Source organism: Mobula hypostoma, chromosome 2 (assembly GCF_963921235.1).
Source record: "Mobula hypostoma chromosome 2, sMobHyp1.1, whole genome shotgun sequence".
Classification (NCBI taxonomy): Eukaryota; Metazoa; Chordata; class Chondrichthyes; order Myliobatiformes; family Myliobatidae; genus Mobula; species Mobula hypostoma.
The window spans coordinates 33,269,377-33,290,340 of NC_086098.1; the positions used below are offsets into that span (position 1 = coordinate 33,269,377).

General features: G+C 41.9%; 1 protein-coding gene across 2 annotated transcripts in view; it reads left to right on the plus strand.

The window, feature by feature from the left end:
• LOC134338974 (chloride intracellular channel protein 5-like) overlaps nt 1–14,680 on the plus strand; it is a 145,319-nt gene extending 130,639 nt beyond the window's left edge. For both annotated transcript variants that reach the window (XM_063035198.1, XM_063035206.1), the window contains 2 exons: nt 1,475–1,656; nt 9,498–14,680. In XM_063035198.1, coding sequence (XP_062891268.1) covers nt 1,475–1,656; nt 9,498–9,665 — 350 coding nt within the window. In that variant the 3' untranslated portion in view covers nt 9,666–14,680. The remainder of the gene's footprint in view (nt 1–1,474; nt 1,657–9,497) is intronic.
• The last annotated feature ends 6,284 nt before the right edge of the window (nt 14,681–20,964 follow it).

Genomic DNA, 20,964 nt, shown 5'->3' on the forward strand with positions numbered 1-20,964 from the left:
AGTAGTTGGTTCCAGAGAAAAATATCATTAATTCAGCCTGCTCACATTAAGAATTTAATCATTGCTTCTACCAATGGAGTTGAAATTCAAATTTAGCAATCCCCAGAAATGGTGGTAAGGTGTGGGAGTAGGTGATGGACAGAATGTCCATAGAGTGACCCATTTTCCTTTTCAAAATCTCCGTACCTGGCTTTGGTACAGGACATTGTACCTCCTGTGCTGAACTCTAATGTTGCATTCTTCAAATCTCTTTGTCAATTATCTTTCTTTATTGTTGGAGGAAGCAAGTTCAGATGTCTCCATTGATGAAAATTTTATTTTCCAAGGAAAGTGAAACAAAGATGGACCCAAGTATAGGTTTGTAATGTAGTCTGGCTCTTTTATATTACAACAGTTCCTGGAGATGTAGAGGAGGGGAAGGTGCAGTGCCAAATTACAAATGGTTCTCCTCTATGAATGTGACCTTGGAACAATTGGAATTGAGTGCCTGTAGATTCATAGAGCAATACAGCATAGATACAGGCCCTTCAGTCCAACGAGGCCATGTTGACCGCTGTGCCAGCCTAACTATTCCCAATTTCTAAGCCCTACCCCTCCATCTACTTATCAAAGTTCTTTTCAAATGATACAATTGTAATTCAATTGCTTCCTTTGAAATCTCATTCCATTTACTCACCTTCTATGTGGAAAAACCTGTCCCTCAGGCTCCTTTTAAGTCTTTCCCCTCTCACCCTACACCCATGTTCCCCAGTTTTGGACTTGCCTACCCTGGGGTAAAAGACTGTTGCTATTCACCTTTCATATGCCTCTTAATTTTTAAACATTTCCATGAGGTTGGCCCCCATTCTCCCGAGTTCCATGGTTAGCCTGGCCTAACTCAGGCCTCCTAGTCTTGGCAACACGTTAATCTTCTCAGCATTCTTTCCAATTTAACTACATCTTTCCTGTAGCAGAGTGACAAAAAACTGTACACAGTACTCCCAAGTGTGGCACTGCCAGTGACTTGCACCACTGCTACATTTGCTGCAATTCCTGTACTCAGTTCCCTGACTGATGAAGATGCTGGTGAAACTCAGTGAGTTAGGCAGCATCTGTAAAGTGACGCAGACACAGGGAATTCTGCAGATGCTGGAAATTCAAGCAACACACATCAAGGTTGCTGGTGAACGCAGCAGGCCAGGCAGCATCTCTAGGAAGAGGTACAGTCGACGTTTTGGGCCGAGGCCCTTCGTCAGGACTAACTGGAAGAAGAGCTAGTAAGAGATTTGAAAGTGGGAGGGGGAAACGGGAGATCCAAAATGATAGGAGATCTTCTCGACTGTACCTCTTCCTAGAGATGCTGCCTGGCCTGCTGCGTTCACCAGCAACTTTGATGTGTGTTATCTGTAAAGAGAGATAGAATTGATATTTTAACTCAGAACTCTTCTTCAGAGCTGATAACCTAAGAGTAAATGTTTTTTTTTGTAATTTCCAGGTCTTGCAAAGAATTTGATCAAAGCCTTGAAGGAGTTGGATGACTACTTGAATACTCCATTGCCTGATGAGATAGATGCTGACATTGTTGATAATATAACTGTGTCTGATCGCAAGTTCCTTGATGGCAATGAGTTAACATTGGCTGATTGCAATCTCCTACCCAAGCTGCATATCATGAAGGTAACCAATCCCTTGGCTCTTATTGTGCATATTTTTGAGTGCCTAAGAAGGGAGGTTTCCATTTGCCCTGCTGCTCTGCCCCTCCCGCAGCATGGCAACGATCTCGGGTGGGGTGGGCAGTGTGGGTATTATATAGAATAGTACAGCACAGTACAGGCCCTTCGGCCCACAATGTTGTGCCAACTCTTAAACCCTAATCCCATATAACCCCCCACCTTAAATTCCTCCATATACCTGTCTAGCAGACACTTAAATTTCACTCGTTTATCTGCCTCCACCACTGACTCAGGCAGTGCATTCCATGCACCAACCACTCTCTGAGTGAAAAATACTTCCTCTAATATCCCCCTTGAACTTCTCACCCCTTACCTTAAAGCCATGTCCTTTTATACTGAGCAGTGGTGCCCTGGGGAAGAGGCGCAGGCTGTCCACTCTATCTATCCCTCTTAATATCTTGTATACCTCTGTCATGTCTCCTCTCATCCCCCTTCTCTCCAAAGAGTAAAGCCCTAGCTCCCTTAATCTCTGATCATAATGCATACTCTCTAAACCAGGCAGCATCCTGGTACATCTCTTCGGTACCCTTTCCAATGCTTCCACATCCTTCCTATAGTGAGGTGACCAGAACTGGACACAGTACTCCAAATGTGGCCTAACCAGAGTTTTATAGAGCTGCATCATTACCCCGTGACTCTTTAAAAACTCTATCTCTCGACTTATGAAAGCTAACACCCCATAAGTTTTCTTAACTACCCTATCTACCTGTGAGGCAACTTTCAGGGATCTGTGGACATGTACCCCCAGATCCCTCTGCCCCTCCACACTACCAAGTATCCTGCCATTTACTTTGTACTCTGCCTTAGAGCTTGTCCTTCCAAAGTGTAATACCTCACACTTCTCCGGGTTGAACTCCATCTGCCACTTCTCAGCCCACTTCTGCATCCTATCAATGTCTCTCTGCAATCTTTGACAATCTTCTACGCTATCCACAACACCACCAACCTTTGTGTCGTCTGCAAACTTCCCAACCCATTCTTCTACCCCCTCATCCAGATCGTTAATAAAAATCACGAAAAGTAGAGGTCCCAGAACCGATCCTTGTGGAACACCACTAGTCACAATCCTCCAATCTGAATGTACTCCCTCCACCACCACCCTCTGCCTTCTGCAGGCAAGCCAATTCTGAATCCACCTGGCCAAACTTCCCTGGATTCCATGCCTTCTGATTTTCTGAATAAGCCTACCGTGTGGAACCTTGTCAAATGCCTTACTAAAATCCATATAGATCACATCCACTACACTACCCTCATCTATATGCCTGGTCACCTCCTCAAAGAACTCTTGCTAGACAGCATCTGCCCTTCACAAAACCATGCTGACTGTCCCTGATCAGACTATGATTCTCTAAATGCCCATAGATCCTATGTCTAAGAACCTTTTCCAACAGCTTTCCCACCACAGATGTGAGGCTCACTGGTCTATAATTACCTGGACTATCCCTACTACCTTTTTTGAGCAAGGGGACAACATTCGCCTCCCTCCAATCCTCCGGTACCGTTCCCATGGAAAATGACGACATGAAGATCCTAGCCAGAGGCTCAGCAATCTCTTCCCTCATCTCCTGGAGCAGCCTGGGTAATATTCCGTCAGGCCCCGGGGACTTATCCATCCTAGTGTATTTTAACAACTCCAACACCTCCTCTCCCTTAATATCAACATGCTCCAGAACATCAACCTCACTCATATTGTCTTCACCATTATCAAATTCCCTCTCAGTGGTGAATACCGAAGAGAAGTATTCATTGAGGACCTCGCTCACTTCCACAGCCTCCAGGCACATCTTCCCACCTTTATCTCTAATTGGTCCTACCTTCACTCCTGTCACCCTTTTGTTCTTCACATAATTGAAGAATGCCTTGGGGTTTTCCTTTACCTTATTCACCAAGACCTTCTCATGCTCCCTTCTTGCTCTTCTCAGCCCCTTCTTAAGCTCCTTTCTTGCTTCCCTATATTCCTCAATAGACCCATCTGATCCTTGCTTCCTAAGCCTCATGTTTGCTGCCTTCTTCCACCTGACTAGATTTTCCACATCACTTGTCACCCATGGTTCCTTCACCCTACCATTCTTTATCTTCCTCACCGGGTCAAATTTATCTCTAACATCCAGCAAGAGATCCCTAAACATCAACCACATGTTCATAGTACATTTCCCTGCAAAAACATCATCCTAATTCATACACACAAGTTCTAGCCTTATAGCCTCATAATTTGCCCTTCCCCAATTAAAAATTTTCCTGTCCTCTCTGATTCTGTCCTTTTCCATGATAATGTTTAAGGCCAGGGAGCGGTTTGCCACTGTCCCCCAGATGCTCACCCACTGTGACCTGACCCGGTTCATTACCTAATACTAGATCTAGTATGGCATTCCCCCTAGTCGGCCTGTCAACATAACCGTGACAAGAATCCATCCTGGACACACTTGGAACTAATCAGGTGCCAATCAATATTAGGGAAATTAAAGTCACCCATGATAACAACCCTGTTATTTTTGCACCTTTCCAAAATCTGCCTCCCAATCTATTCCTCGGTATCTCTGCTGCTACCAGGGGCCCTATAGAATACTCCCAATTAGATGCAAGATTAGGTTAGATTCAATTTTATTGTCATTGTGCCAAGTACAGATACAAAGCCAATGAAATGCAGTTAGCATCTGACCAGAAATGCAAAGAATAGTGTTATTTACAAAATAACTGCGAATGAAACGTAAATGCTGCAGCACACAAATATAAAAGTACCGAGACAGTACAATATGGGTGTAATACTGCTTAGCACTGTGATGTGAGGTTCAGCAGGGTCACAGCCTCAGGGAAGAAGCTCTTCCCGTGCCTGCTGGTGTGGGAGCGGAGACTCCTGCAGCGCCTACCGGACGGGAGGAGAGTAAAAAGTCCATGGATCCTTGATGATGCTTTTCGCCCTGCTCAGGCAGTGTTTATGGTAGATGTTCTCAATGGTGGGCAATTGGGTACCAATAATCCACTGGGCAGTTTTCACCACATGCTGGAGTGCTTTGCGGTCTGATACGGGACAATTGCCATACCACACTGAGATGCAGTTAGTGAGTATGCTCTCAATGGTACAGCGGTAAAAGTCCGTCAGTATCCTGGGACAGAGGTGAGCTTTCTTAATGCTCCACAGGAAATAAAGGCGCTGTTGTGCCTTTTTGATCTGGATGGAGGAGTTCAGGGATCAGGTGAGATTCTCGGAAATGTGGACACCAAGGAATTTGAAGCTTGATGCACGGTCCACTACAGCTCCGTTGATGTAGATGGGGATGCGAGTGTGGCTCCTAGCATGCCTGAAGTCCACAATGATCTCCTTGGTCTTCTGGGTGTTGAGGGCCAGGTTGTTGTCGGCACACCATGCAGCCAGGTGCTGGACCTCGTCCCTGTATGCCGTCTCGTCATCCCCTTTGATGAGGCCAACCACCGTGGTGTCGTCTGTGAACTTGATTATGGCGTTAGAACCGTGTACAGGAATGCAGTCATAGGTGAAAATGGAGTACAGAAGAGAGCTCAGCACACAGCTTTGAGGCACACCGGTGTTCAGGGTGAGAGTGGAGGAGGAGAGGTTGTCTAACTTAACTGATTGGGATCTGTTAATCAGAAAGTCCAAGGTCCGGTTGCAGAGGGATGAGCTGATACCAAGCTGGCAAAGTTTGGTGATCAGCTTGGAGGGACCACGGTATTGAATGCTGAACTAAAGTCAATGAACAGCATTCTGACGTAAGATTTGGGGCTGTCCAGGTGGGTCAGGGCAGAGTGAAGTGCCGTGGAGATGGCATCTCTCTGTTGACCTGTTGGTGTGATAGGCAAATTGATGGGGTCAAGGGTAGTGGACAGACAGGATTTCAGATGTGATAGAACCAAAGCCCTTTGCAATGATGGCGGTGAGTACAAGTGGGCGGAAGTCATTCAGGCCCGTGGCCGTGGAATGCACCAATAGAGTAACTGCTCCCTTCCTGTTCCTGACTTCCACCCATACTGACTCAAAAGAGGATCCTGCTTCATTACCCACCCTTTCTGTAGCTGTAATAGTATCCCTGACCAGTAACGCCACCCCTCTTCTCCTTTCCCCTCCCCCCATCCCTTTTAAAGCACTGAAATCCAGGAATATTGAGAATCCATTCCTGCCCTGGTGCCAGCCAAGTCTCTGTAATGGTCACTACATCATAATTCCATGTATGTATCCAAGCTCTCAGTTCATCACCTTTGTTCCTGATGCTTCTTGCATTGAGGTACACACACTTCAGCCCTTCTACCTTACTGTCTTTACACCGTTTATTCTGCTTCTCTTTCCTCAAAGTCTCTTTATATGTTAGATCTGGCTTTACTCCATGCACTATACTTGCAGTTCTCTCATGACATTTATCCTCATCCACCTCACTATCTGCTCTAACACTCTGGTTCCCCTGCCCCTGCAAATCTAGTTTAAACTCCCCAGAGTAGCACTAGTAAACCTTCCCGCAAGGTTGTTAGTCCCCCTCCAGTTCAGGTGCAACCTGTCCTGTCAAAACAGGTCCCACCTTCCCTGGAACAAGGCCCAATTGTCCAGAAACATGAAGCCCTCCCTCCTGCATCAACTCCTTAGCCACGTGTTTAGCTGCATTATCTTCCTATTTCTAGCCTCACTAGCACATGGCACAGGTAGCAATCTTGAGATTGCAAACCTGGAGGTCCTGTCCTTCAACTTTGCACCTAACTCCCTAAACTCTCTTTGGAAGACCTCTTCCTTTTTCCTATACACATCATTGATCCCTACATGGACCACGACATCTGGCTGCTCACCCTCCTTCCTGAGAATACCGAGAACATGATCCGAGCTATCACAGACCCTGGCACCAGGGAGGCAACAGACCATCCGGGATTCTCGATCTCTCCCACAGAACCTCTTATCTGTCTCCCTAACTATCGAATCCCCTATCACTACTGCTCACCTCTTTTCCCTCCTTCCCTTCTGAGCTGAGGGTCCAGTCTCGGTGCTAGAGACACGACCACTACAACTTGTCCCTGGTAGGTCATCCTCACCAACAGTATCCAAAGCAGTATACTTATTGTCGATGGAAACGGCCACAAGGCAGGATGAACTCATGTATGAAACTGTAAAGTATTTCAAATTTGTGAAGTTATCAGTGGCATGGAAATGCTAACACAGTTAATATTATATGAAGTTACTGTCCAGTCCTAATGTATGCATGGTACTAAACAGCATTACTTACTATAACATTTCACTAATCAGATATCAGTGTTCAGAAAGTCAACTTTTTCAGTCTCTTTCTTTATCCTGGATTTATAGACCTGTTAGCTTGACATCGGTGGTTGGGAAGTTGTTGGAGTGGATTGTCAAGGATGAGGTTACAGAGTACCTGGAGGCATATGACAAGATAGGCAAAACTCAGCATGGATTCCTTAAAGGAAAATCCTGCCTGACAAACCTATTACAATTTGTTGAGGAAATTACAAGTAGGCTAGACAAGGGAGATGCAGTGGATGTTGTATATTTGGATTTTCAGAAGGCCTTTGACAAGGTGCCACACATGAGGCTACTTAACAAGATAAGAGCCCATGGAATTACGGGAAAGTTACATACGTGGATTGAGCATTGGCTGATTGGCAGGAAACAGAGAGTGGGAATAAAGGAATCCTATTCTGGTTGGCTGTCGGCTACCAGTGGTGTTCCACAGGGGTCCGTGTTGGGGCCGCTTCTTTTTACATTGTACATCAATGATTTGGATTATGGAATAGATGGCTTTGTGGCTAAGTTTGCTGATGATACGAAGATAGGTAGAGTGGCCAGTAGTGCTGAGGAAACAGAGAGTCTGCAGAGAGAGTTGGATAGATTGGAAGAATGGGCAAAGAAGTGGCAAATGAAATACAATGTTGGAAAGTGTATGGTTGTGCACTTTGGCAGAAGAAATAAACGGGCAGATAATTATCTAAATGGGGAGAGAATTCAAAGTTCTGAGATGCAACAGGACTTGGGAGTCCTCATACAGGATACTCTTAAGGTTAACCTCCAGGTTGAGTCGGTGGTGAAGAAGGCAAATGCAATATTGGCATTCATTTCTAGAGGAATAGAGTATAGGAGCAGGGATGTGATGTTGAGGCTCTATAAGGTGCTGGTGAGACCTCACTTGGAGTACTGTGGGCAGTTTTGGTCTCCTTATTTAAGAAAGGATGTGCTGACGTTGGAGAGAGTACAGAGAAGATTCACTAGAATGATTCCAGGAATGAGAGGGTTAACATATGAGGAATGTTTGTCTGCTCTTGGACTGTATTCCTTGGAGTTTAGAAGAAAGAGGGGAGACCTCATAGAAACATTTTGAATGTTGAAAGGCATGGACATAGTGGATGTGGCAAAGTTGTTTCCCATGATGGGGGAGTCTAGTATGAGAGGGCATGACTTGAGGATCGAAGGGCGCCCTTTCAGAACAGAGATACGAAGAAATTTTTTTAGCCAGAGGGTGGTGAATCTGTGGAATTTGTTGCCACGGGTGGCAGTGGAGGCCAGGTCTTTGGGTGTATTTAAGGCAGAGATTGACAGGTATCTGAGTAGCCAGGGCATCCAAGGTTATGGTGAGAAGGCAGGGGAGTGGGACTAAATGGGAGAATGGATCAGCTCATGATAAAATAGCGGAGCAGGCTCGATGGGCCGAATGGCCGACTTCTGCTCCTTTGTCTTCTGGATATGACTGCAGGGATCCAGTATTTTTGTTTTACCAGTTTTGTGATTTAATTGAACAATAAACAGCAGTATAAATCCAATAATTTTGAAAAGTGGCAGATGAAATTTAATGCAGACAAGTGCGAGCTGTTGCACTTCGTTAGGACCAACCAGTGGCGGGTTGAGCACTGAGGAGTGTGGTAGAAAAAAGGGAAATACAGGTACATAATTCACTGGAAGTGGTGACACAGGTTGATAGGGTTGAAAGAAAGCTTTTGGTGCATTGTTCTTGATAAATCAAAGTACTGAGTACAGGAGCTGGCATGTTATGTTGAAGTTGTGTAAGACATTAGTGAGGCCCAATTTGTATGCAGTTTTGGTCACCTAACTACAGGAACGATGTAAGTAAAGTTTAAAGAGTATAGGGAAAGGTTACAAGGATGTTGCTGGGACTGGAGGACCTGAGTTATAAGGAAAGATTGAACAGGTGAGGATTTTACTCCTTGGAACATAGAAGATGAGGGGAGATTTGATAGAGGTATATAACATTATACGAGATACAAATAGGGTAAATGCAAGCAGACTTTTTCCGCTGAGGTTGGGTGGGACTACAACTGGAGGTCGTGGTGAAAGTTTAAGGGGAACATGAGGGAGCAGAGCTTCCTCACGCAGAGCGTTGTGGGAGTGTGGAGAGAGCTGGCAGCGCAAGTGATGCATGCGAGCTCGATTTCAACGTTCAGTGGAAATTTGGATAGGTCCATGGATGGTTGGGGTATGGGGGGCTATGGTTCCAGTGCAGGTTGATGGGAGTAGGCAGATTACATGGTTTAGCACAGTCTAGATGGGTGAATGGCCTGTACTTTTCTATGACCCTGTGACTCTAATTTTAGAAGTTCGTGTCTCTCGGTTGAATATCAAGTGCGATAACTTTTATAATTTAATGAACCTTGCAACCTTCTGGACCGTGATCATTCATCGCACCTACAAAACTGCTTCATGTGGATGAAGGACATGGGACTCTGGCTGGTTAGAAGATGAGGAGAGATTCAAAGCAGGGGTGAAAAGGGGGATGGTTTTAGCCCCACATGCACTTTAATCATTTTGCATCTATTACTTTGCAGGTTGTGGCAAAGAAATATCGGAACTTCGAGATCCCACGGGAAATGACTGGAGTCTGGCGGTACCTGAACAACGTCTACGCTCGGGATGAGTTCACCAACACTTGTGCTGCAGACAGTGAAATCGAAACTGCCTATGCAGATGTGGCAAGAAGACTCTCAAGATCCTAAATCAGCAAGGGGTTCATTGAAAATCAGTTTCAATGATAAAAGACTTCTTTCATTTGCCTTGCCTTTTTCAACCTAGATTCATCCATTGGCACCATTACATTTCAGCTGTATTCATTTTAGTTGGTGTTCTGCTTGTAAATAAGAAACATGCTTAATTACTCATGATCGTAATGTCTAATGCCTTTCGTTTGCAGCTTATTGCTTGCCATTAGAATTGTATGTGGCCTTCTAAGAGCTTCAAATGAGTGGGTTTGCTCATGGCACTAATCTTCCTCCTGGGATTTCAGAAATGCTGCAGGTTCTGTCAATGTCCCCAGCCAAATTGTTAAAGGAGAATGAAATTGAATCACAGCAATGATTGAGTTTGAAGAAGAGACCTCAATTTCTCAGTCATTATAAGGAACTAAAGTAGGACTCACAGGAGAATGTCCTTAACCAGTTAATCCACGTTAATCACTAGAACTTCAACTTCGAGAAGGCAGTGTTAAAGTTTTATTACTTTATATCTAACTGATTGTAGCTTTCCTTTTTTGAGACCCTAGAGGCCTGTGTCTGAGGCAGTCTGTCTCAAATAAATCAGACATGAAAAATTATTGGACACACAAAACCAAACAACTCAGTTATGCCTTTGTACAAAATTGTTCTTTCACAACAGGGATGCTACACTTCATTTACATTGCCGCCAATGTTATTGGGGGCTAGCTTCTCATACAAGTGTGACCCACTTACTTTATTTTCTTTTGTTCATTTGACTTTTAAGGATTGAGGTAAAGCAACTTTGAGGATGGACTTCACCTAGTTCTTAAGATCATGAGACATAGGAGTATTATTAGGTCATCTGATCGTGGCTGATTAATTTTTTCCCTGTAACTCCATTCTTCTGCCTTCACCCTATAACCCTCAACAATGTTACTAATGACGAACATATCTACCTCCACTTTATGTACATCCAATGACTTAGCCTTACAGCCATCTGTAGCAATAAATTCAACAGATTCACCATCCTCTGGCTCAAGAAATTCCTTCTCATCCCTCTTCTAAAGGGAAGTTCTTTTATTCTGGGGCTTTGCCCTCCGCTCCTTGAATCTCCCACTACTGGAAACATGCTCTCCACATCCACTCTATCCAGGCCTTTTAATATTCAGTAGGTCTCAGTGAAGTTCCTCCTGCCCTCCTACCCCCAGTCCTTCTAAACTCCAGCCAATGCTGGCACTCTCCAGCGAGCATATCTATCCTTGTATATGGGGGCCCAAAACTGGTCACAATACTCCAGATGTGGTCTGGCCAATGCCTTATAAAGCCTCAACATTACATTCGTGCTTAAACTAGAAAATAGCAGACAGAACCTTTTTTATTTTGTAGACAAAATACCAAGATTTTTAGACAATGCCCAACGATGGTGAAAATACTTTGCATAATTTTGCATAATTATCCTAAAAAATTTAGATCATGTGAACATAATTCACACATGTTTTGCAGGTAAAATTATGCAGAATTTAACATAGGAATGTAAATGTATGGGTTGACATGTGTATGGTATTAATCTTCAATGACATGATTTTTATTTCGGATATTTTTTTCTGTAGTTTTACCAACAGAGTAGGAAAATGCTGCATTGAGAGTGGTTATCACATTAGATTTTCTTATTGATGGCAGTGACATTTTGATCCCTTATGACCCTGAAAGAGGCATACAGAAATCTCAGAACTTTGGCCAAGTTGTCTTAGCTCATTTGGAAGGAGAAATAGAATCGGCTGATTGAAATGTATTTTAAGATGTGGGAAATTTTAATTCAGTGTAGGTATTAGTATGTACCCTGCGTTATAGCAGTTTGCTTCGTGGAAATTCGCCCTTATAGAATTCATGAATAAGTACTTTTTACAAAATTATATTTGGAATATTACTTCACTCTTACAGAATTTTTGTGAGAAAAAAATAACTTAAACAAAATTTGAAAGAACCCATAAATTCTATCAAGTCGATGTTTCAGGCTGAGACCCTTCATCAGAACAGGAATAAACATTGACTGCTTATTCCCCTCCACAAATGTTGCTTGACTTGCTGAGTTCCAACACTTCGTGTGTTCAAGATTTGCAGCATCTGCAGAATCTCTTGTATTTACAATTTTTAATCAATTTTTATCAATAGTTTGCCTGATGAAAATTTACAATACAGGTAGCTTTCTAGAAATACTGGGGATAAACTAAATTGGTGGAGTAAAAATGAACTTAATCATTAGAAAAGTAAAATGTAGATGGGTAAATTGCGCCCTCTGGTGTTGCTTCTGAAACATTGTTTAAAAAATTGTCAAAACTGAATCAACAGTCTATAATTATTTGGACTTGTTTGAAATGTTGAACTTTAATTGAGACAGTGTTGAAGAATAAGCTTGCTTTCCGATTAACAGAAAGAACATAGAATGACTGGTCGCTGGGCCAAGTAACACTCTTTTGACTTGATGAAGTGTAAATTAATATGAGTGAATTCAATGTCACAATGACTACCAGAGACACCACATTTTTCCTTTACCCCCACACATTGATGGTTGATGAGGTAGCAACACTGGTCATCTCAAGAGCCATTGTTTGGCCCATTTATTTGTTAGTTCGGCAGATGAAGTAGATAACAGCTTTAGCAGGCTGGCACAAGCATACTTTGCCCCTTGCAAATTCTTCCTGATATCAGCAGAGTACAGAATTTTTTTTAGTCCAATAAGCACAGAAATTAAATTCAATTTTACTCTTAAGATGTTAGAGATACAAATATTGTACCTGCCATTTTGTTTTTACAGTACTTTAATTACTTCTTGATAAATAGCTATGACATTGTTTAATCAGCTCAAGTTAAAAGTTAGTTCAATTTTTCAAATATGCAAGTTTTTTTCTCTATTTAATAGTTTTTGTATTAATTAAGCTGGATAGATTCCTCTGAGAACTAATTGTATTTTATTAATCATTGAGCGTCATTACTTTTTCTGGACACTTTTAAACGAAAACACGTTCTTCTGGTAATGTTGAACTGCCATCAAATGAAAGCTGGAAGGCCCTCTTTTGTGTACTGATATTTTCCTGTTTGCAAGCCCAGGGTTCTTCTCTTACAGAAGAATAACAGTAAGAGGATTTGGGGATAGATACCATCAAAATGACTTTGGGCCAGGGTTTCCTCAATCAATGGTAAGGGTCCGTGGCATAAAAAAAGATTGGGACCCTCAATCTCCAGCTTTGAAGGTGCAGAATTCCCTCCTCTCTTGGCATGTAGTAGGGTTAGTAATGCCATCAAGAGATGTGTTTGATGCAAGCATTTTAGTACTTTGCATAACCCAAGCCTCTAATCTGTGAGCAGCTGAACAGGGAGCGAATACTACCAGTGGGTAATGGGAACTGGCTACATTGTTAGAGGAGTAAATGCAAGTCTAATAATATTGTGTAATTGTTCAGTACCTGAACATTGAAGAGTAGACACTGCAACACAGAAAATCTTTCACTCACTTTAGTGTGCTTGGGGCAGCATCTACTCCTGTGGGCAGGTACTGTAAAGAGTACTGATAATAACCCTCTGCTTTCATAACACAAAGTGGAAGGGAGACTACTCCAGTAACAATTAAATGCTATTTAACGGATTGTCACTTTTCTTTGACAATGAATGTAACTTCAGCAGGTTGATGGTAAGATTGAGAACCTATTGTAAGGCTTTTTCTCTGAAAGCTGAAGAATGACTTGGAGGCTTTGAAGATTGTAAAAGGTTTTGATTAAACAAAAGCAATTTCCTCTGATTGAGGAGAAAGTCAAGAAAATCATCAACTTAAAACCTGCTACTACAAAAATGTGCAGAATGTTTAGGAGAAATGCCTTTCCAATGGGGATTGTTTAGGATGTGAATATTTACCACAGAAAGCAATTGTAGATGTTGTACTGTCCAAAATAGAGAAGATTAAAGTTTTAAGTAAGATATAATGGGGTGGGTGAGGAACAGGTTTAGTTTTGGGGTTATTCAAGCAAAGAATATAAGAGTTCAGTGGTTGCCATCTGTATAATAAATGTATATGATTCTTTAAGTTATCAGTTGTAAAACATGTACCTTGCTCTTCTCTGGCTTGTGTCCTGTACAACACCCATTTGATGCACAAATTTGAAAGTGTATTGAAACGGAAAATACAAACTCATGTTTTAGAATTTTTTAAAAAAGGCCCTTCAGACCTAGTTAACTAAAATATGATGATGTGATCCTTTGCATTAGGAGCTAAGTATATAACTCATTTTAATTTACACTGAATTGAGTGATATTAACAAGTATAGTTATGATGAAAGCTTTTTTTTTGTTTCTTATTGACTACATAATTAGTATTTTTCTTAACTGGAACTTTTAAGTGATTATAGTGAAGACTTCATTGAAAAGTTTGCCATTGTTGCTAGCTTGAGATGTGTAATTGTGTTTGATGGACAAGTGTATGGCTTTATAGTAAGACTGTTTAAGAATCTTACCCACAATGTACAATGAAGAAAACACTGGAGAAAGCTAGATGCTGAAGTGATTTAATTTTTTGCTCTGATTATTTGCACTGGTTAGATAATTGTGCCCAGACTTGACCAGCAGCTGCTAAAGAAATAAAATCATATATTTTCACAACATTAATTGAAATCTTTGTCTTTGTAAACAACAAATTAGCTCATATTGTAACAATCTCATTAGTTGGGATTGTGTTTACTCATTGGAACTCAACGTAAGGGAGCTTTTTCACTGTCTACTGTTAAAAGCTGTACTCTTTAACAGTGTGGCACTGGTGGTTGCATTCCACTTTGCCTATCCTCAGTGGCGTGTCTATCACTGGAATATTCTCTGCATTTTCTATCATCTGCAGTTAGTAAATGTGAGGCAATGGTGTGTACTTTGGAATGATTTGGTAGTCACTTGATGTGTTTCTCCAGAGTTGTAATTAGTAACACAAGATTCAGATTTTACAAATCTGAACCGAAAAGAGGTTGTTGTCTTTTTCTTTCAATGACATCTATGTTTTTTTTTCTGTATTTCATGGTTATCTGGAGAAGTCAAATATCAAAGTTGCATTCTACATGCATACTTTGACAATAAAATTAACCTTTGACCTTTAGCCTCTGGTGGCCTGGTCTGGTATTCTAGACACTGATGTAAAACTGATGGAATGTTGCATTGATAGGTTTTAATTATCACAAAGGGTTCATCAAGAAATACAAATCATTCTCTTCAGCAAATGATTTGAATTCAATCCTTCACACACAAAATGCTGGAGGAACCCAGCTGGTCAGGCAGCATCTATGGTGAGGAATAAACAGTGGACTTTCAGGCCAAGACCCTTCATCAGTTTCTCCGGCATTTTGTGTGTGTTGCTCTGGATTTCCAGCATCTGCAGAATCTCTTGTGTTTGTGACTTCAGTCCTTTCCCATTTGAGCTCTTTAAATGATTTGATTTTTCTTTGTAATCAAATCTCGTTTGCACTGAGCTTTGAAACAGGAGCTTGGGAATGGTTTTTATGGGGCTTAATTAACTGCATTTGGCTCACTGGCCAGAATTGGTGTCTGCCCGTGGCCTTGATTTAGGGGGATGAATGGGCAGCAGTCAGCACTTGTAGGTATTGAGGCCTCAGTGAGATATGCACTCTGGTAGGCAGAAGCATTTATAGAAACACAACTATTCAACTTGAAGATCAACTTTATTCGCCGTGCACATTTACAGTGTCTATAAAAAGTATTCACTTCCTTGAAAGTTTTCATGCTTTAGTGTTTTACAACAATGAATCGCAGTGGATTTAATTTGGCTTCTTTTGACACTGATAACAGAAGAAGACTCTTTTGTGTCAAAGTGAAAATGGATCTTTACAAAGTGATCTAAATTAATTACGAATATAAAACACAAAATAATTGATTGTTTAAGTATTCACTCCCTTTAATATGACACACTAAATAATCACTGGTGTTTCAATTGATTGTAGTAAAAATACACATGTATCTGGGAGGTCCAACTGTTAGTGAGTCAGTATCCTGGTAAAAACTACACCATGAAGACAAAAGAACACTCCAAGCAACTCTGCAAAAAGGTTATTGAAAAGCACAAGTCAGGAGATGGATACAAGAAAATTTCCAAGTCGCTGAATATCCCTTGGAGTACAGTTAAGTCAATCGTCAAGAAATGGAAAGAATATGGCACAGCTGTAAATCTGCCTAGAGCAGGCCACACTCAAATCCATGGGGTTCTACACCAAGTTTGATGGATGTAATGTGGGAGGGGCTGAGTCTGCAGTGGAATACTGGTGGTAACCATATAACAATTACAGCACGGAAACAGGCCATCTTGGCCCTTCTAGTCCGTGCAATTGGGCTCGGCAGCTAGACTCCAATATCACAGCAGAGTGACAAATATTGCAGAATTGCCTGGACTAGTATTAGACCCACGTCAGCTGGAGTTGTATTTACCTGCTTGTGGCTGAACACCGATTCCCTAAGTAACCAGTCGCCATGGTCTGTCCAGTTCAGTCTCTTTACCTTGCCCAACCCTGAACTTTCCTAGTACGCTTGATGACAATTACCTATCTAAACTAAAATGAGAGCAGAAATGGCTTCTCTTGATAGTAATCGTCTCTCTAGAGCATGATATTTAAACTGCCTTATTTTAAATAATACACACACACAATGCTCGAAGAATTCAGTAAGTTAGGCAGTATTATTGGAAATATGGAACAGTCAATGTTTCAGGCCAAGATCCTGTCTTTTCATTCCTCTATGGAAATATCTACTTCCATAGATGCTGCCTGTCCTGCTGAGTTTCTCCCGCATTTTGTACATGTTGTTCTGGATTTCAAACATCTGCAGAATCTGTTGTGTTTATTACTTTGATGGCACGTGGCTAAGTGGTTAAGGCGTTCGTCTAGTAATCTGAAGGTCGCTAGTTCGAGCCTTGGCTGAGGCAGCATGTTGTGTCCTTGAGCAAGGCACTTAACCACACATTGCTGTGCAACGACACCGGTGCCAAGCTGTATGGGTCCTAATGCCCTTCCCTTGGCGCGGAGAGGGGAGACATACAGCATGGGCAACTGCTGGTCTTTCATACAACCTTGCCCAGGCCTGCGCCCTGGAAACCTTCCAAGGCACAAATCCATAGTTTCACGAGACTAATGGATATCTAAAAAAAATTACTTTGAACAATTCATTACTGACAATATTTCAGTCTGGTAAGTAGATCTATTGACATCACAAATTTGTAGAACTATTTCTTAAATTAGATTGAAACCCCAAGTGCAAGACCACAGACTTAATCTTAAAGCAATGTTTATTCTTATCATTTTGAGTTAATTTTACCACCTTGTGCAGCAAAGGGACAATGCTACCAGATAAATGTTTTCTGAACTGTGGTGGTGAGTGCTGTTCACCCAGTCCATGTGTAGATGGCTCCATCTGCTAAGTAACTTGGGCCCGTGAGCAGGATAGCAGCCAAGAGAACAACTTCCAAGAGTTGCTCCTTAACAGAGAATGACACCTCAGGTTCCTTTTAAACCAAAGAAAAATCATCAAAAATATTATTTTAAAATTTTAACAACTTTAAAATGCCCCAATAATTGTTTCTATTTTTCTATTCAATTTTCAAAGTTAACAATCTTATTTCATTGAGGATGTATTCACTTTGAATGAGAATTTGCATCTCAATGACTTGAAAAGCCATTTGGTACACATTTAAAGTCACAGATTAGAATGGTGTCTTTTGAGAATAGATATCAGGAACTGGTTAACAGATATCATCGGAAAGAAAATCCTGAGGGGTTAAGTTACCTTTTGCTGCACGCCTGTGCACGCTCCACAGCTGAAGCACATGTTAAAAAGACTCACTTTTAAATGTCTGTAAATTCTCAGGTAGATAGCCTTGTTTTCTATTGTACTTCATCTTCTAAGAACCAAGGGAATCAAAGGAATGGAACAAAAGAGTGGGACTGACTCAGTGGTCCAAATTGTCACTTTCTGTAAAGGAATGACTTTATGATTCTAATTCGCACACCTTTGAATAGCCAATGAATCTTAATATAAGCATTTATCGCTTTGCTGATTTCTCTTCTCTTCAGTCCTGAAGAAGGGTCTCGGTCCGACATGTTGACTGTGTGTTCACTTCCTTCGATCTGCCCCACCTGCTGAGTTCCAACGGCATTTTGTGTTTCGCCAAAGCATATATTGTATATTTTAAGTGACAGAGGGCCATTATACTGATTCAAATGTTGTTCTTGACCGAAATTTAGAGTTCTATAGATGGTTAGCATCAGAAATGATTGGATTTCAGCTGTTCCATTGTTTCTTTTAATAAATTAAGCAGTATATGAGCCATGATCATACTGAATGGCGGTGCAGGCTCGAAGGGCCGATTGGCCTACTCCTGCACCTATTTTCTATGTTTCTATTCAGCCCCTCGGGCTACTACTGTTCCCTTGAAAGAACGTCTTCAATTAGTCCTCCTCTCTTCTCTTCCTATCATCCTGTTTTTATTTTCCAGATCTACATTCATTTACAATTTTGAAGTAACTGTATCCCCATAAATTGGTATTAATCTTTTGTTTGTACTCTTAAGGTGTCTCTGTCTGCATCACAAGTGATTGATTGTAGTATTCCAATTTGGTTTCAAATACTTTTAAGTATCAGATAGTCATAGTCAGAGGATATTTCTTCCTGAAGTTGTTTAATCAGATTTTGTTAGTTTAAATGTATATTCCAAATGTTCTAACCTTGATTAGCTGGCTGTAGGAACATAAATGGACTCTAAAGCATAAAAATATAATAAGATGGTCTGGAAGAAGTTTATGAAACCAAAGCCTAATTTTAGACATGTGGTTTGCACATAACTGCCTCCATACGGTGCAGTATTTCTTGATGTTCATCCACAGGAACAATGTGATCACTTTATACAATCTGGTAATCAGGAACAGTTTAGTATTAATTGCCACCAATTCCTGCCCTCAAAGCTTCCTAATAAAAGTCATTGAACTTTTGAAGTATTTTAAGATAGTACTGGGCCTTAAGTAGGACACTTAATGCTTTCTGTCATCAGATTCCTTTGAAAGTTTAGAGTTTTAATATTTTGGAAGGCAAGATGCTGAAAATACGAGCTGATAACATAGCAGTAAAGGAAACAAGGCAGCTGGGACCCAAATGAACAGCACACGCAGCTCCTTCGAGTATCGGACTGAAGGACAGTAAAATTTAACATTGCAAGGCTAGGAAAGACCAACTAGAGTAGACAGGTTTGACGTCAAATCAGGGACAGGAGGAGCATTCGAAAGAGAGAAAGATAAGCTTGAGAATGGAAGAAAAGGGACAGGCAGAAAAATGCAATGATTTAAACCTTCAGCATTCAAAACTAGATGGAGGGAGATTCTACACTTGTTTTTCAATCTAGGAAAATTGCTTAGCTAGAACAGACGTGATTTACCTTCCTCGAACTTCCGGTAATGCTCCCCCCCACCATCCTGTCCTTCACCATTCCCATCCCCTCTTCCTTCTCTTACCTATCTCCTTGACTGCCCATCGCCTCCCTCTGGTGCTCCTCCCCCTTTTCTTTCTTCCATGGCCTTCTGTTCCTTCCTATCAGACTCCCCCTTCTCCAGCCTTGTATCTCTTTCACCAATCAACTTCTCAGCTCTTTATTTCATCCCGCCCCCTCCAGGTTTCACCTACTACCTGGTGTTTTTCTCTCCTCTCCCCCACCTTTTAAATCGACTCCTCAGCTTTTTTTTCTCCAGTCCTGCTGAAAGGTTTCGGCCCGAAATGTCGACTGTACTTTTTCCCATAGAGGCTGCCTGGCCTGCTGAGTTCCTCCAGCATTTTGTGCGTGTCGCTTGGATTTCCAGCACTTGCAGATTCTCTCTTGTTTAAGATTTACCTTTCGCAGCTTTGGTTTGTCCCTACCTCGTGTACAGCAATTCCCTGCCAGTCAGTATATTTATTTTGTTTTAGAGGTGCAGCATAGCCCAACAAGCTGCACCACACGGCAACCCAACAATTTAACTCTAGCCTAATCATAGAACAAATTACAAGGACCAATTAACCTACTAACTGGTACGTCTTTGGAATGTGGGAGGAAACTGGGGCACCCGGAGGAAATTCACACATTCACAGGGTGGACGTAGAAACTCCTTACAGATGGCACCAGAATTGAACTCTGAACACCGATGACTTGAGCCCTAATAGCATTGTGCTAACCATTGCCATAACGGCTGCGCCAGCTGTCATTTAATGATGTATGGGATGGCAAGATGTCAACAGCAGGGTGGTACAACTCAGGTGGCAGGTCTGTATATCTTAATCTTGCAAGTACTATTTGTCGAGTTGGCTGTAGATTTTACGTCCTAGCTGTCTACAATCAGTCGACACACAAGCCAGGACGGTACGATATAGAGGCCAGGCTGTTGCCCATGCAGCAGACTGCCCCCCTCCACGCAGCCGATGAATCCAAAGGAATGGCAGAGACTGATGTGGTTTGGCACTGGTGGTGTCGCAGGATTTGCCAGTCTGCATTGAACTCAGTGTAGGACTGCCTTAGGGACTCCAGCTCCGGACTTTTCCTCGACATTTATTGTTGAAACCTTTCCCATGACTAGGTATAGCCGCAAGGCAGCAGAAATTTGAGATCAGGGCTTCAGCCGCCAACCATGGCTGATGAGCCCCATCTGCCCAAAGAGACTGGTTTTAAGGTGCCAGTAACCCACCTCTGACAGTAGAAATGGTTCCACTGAGTTTAGTAATTAACACACGTGTGAAGGCCAGGAACTGGACTTGGTTGTCACAGGCTATTTGAGACGCACACCACTGGGAATATTAGATAGGTAGTGGGAGCTTGTCCCTATTGTTCCCCCACCCACAGGCTATGACTATCTTAAGGAACCACAAGCACCATTAGCCTCACTGTTATTATAAAAATAAATTATGCCAGTGGTTTTAATTTTCTATCTCAGACTCTTTTAAGAAGATAAAAACTATAGCCATCAGAATTTTGGGCTAATATTTCACCCTTATTTGGCCCAATATTACTTACCAGACCTGGAATACCTCACAATTAAGTGCTGGTCACTTTACCTGCTGTGGGAGATTTCAGTGTTCATTTTGGTAGCGGTGTACATTCCACTTCAGGCCAATGTCAGACAGGCTCTGAACGAACTGAGCGATGTAATCAACAGGCATGGCACAGTACTTGCCGATGCCTTACTCATTATTTTGGGGGAATTTTATCCAGGCCAGCTTGAAGAAGTCACTAAATAATTATTATCAACCCATCACCTGTAGTACCGGAGGA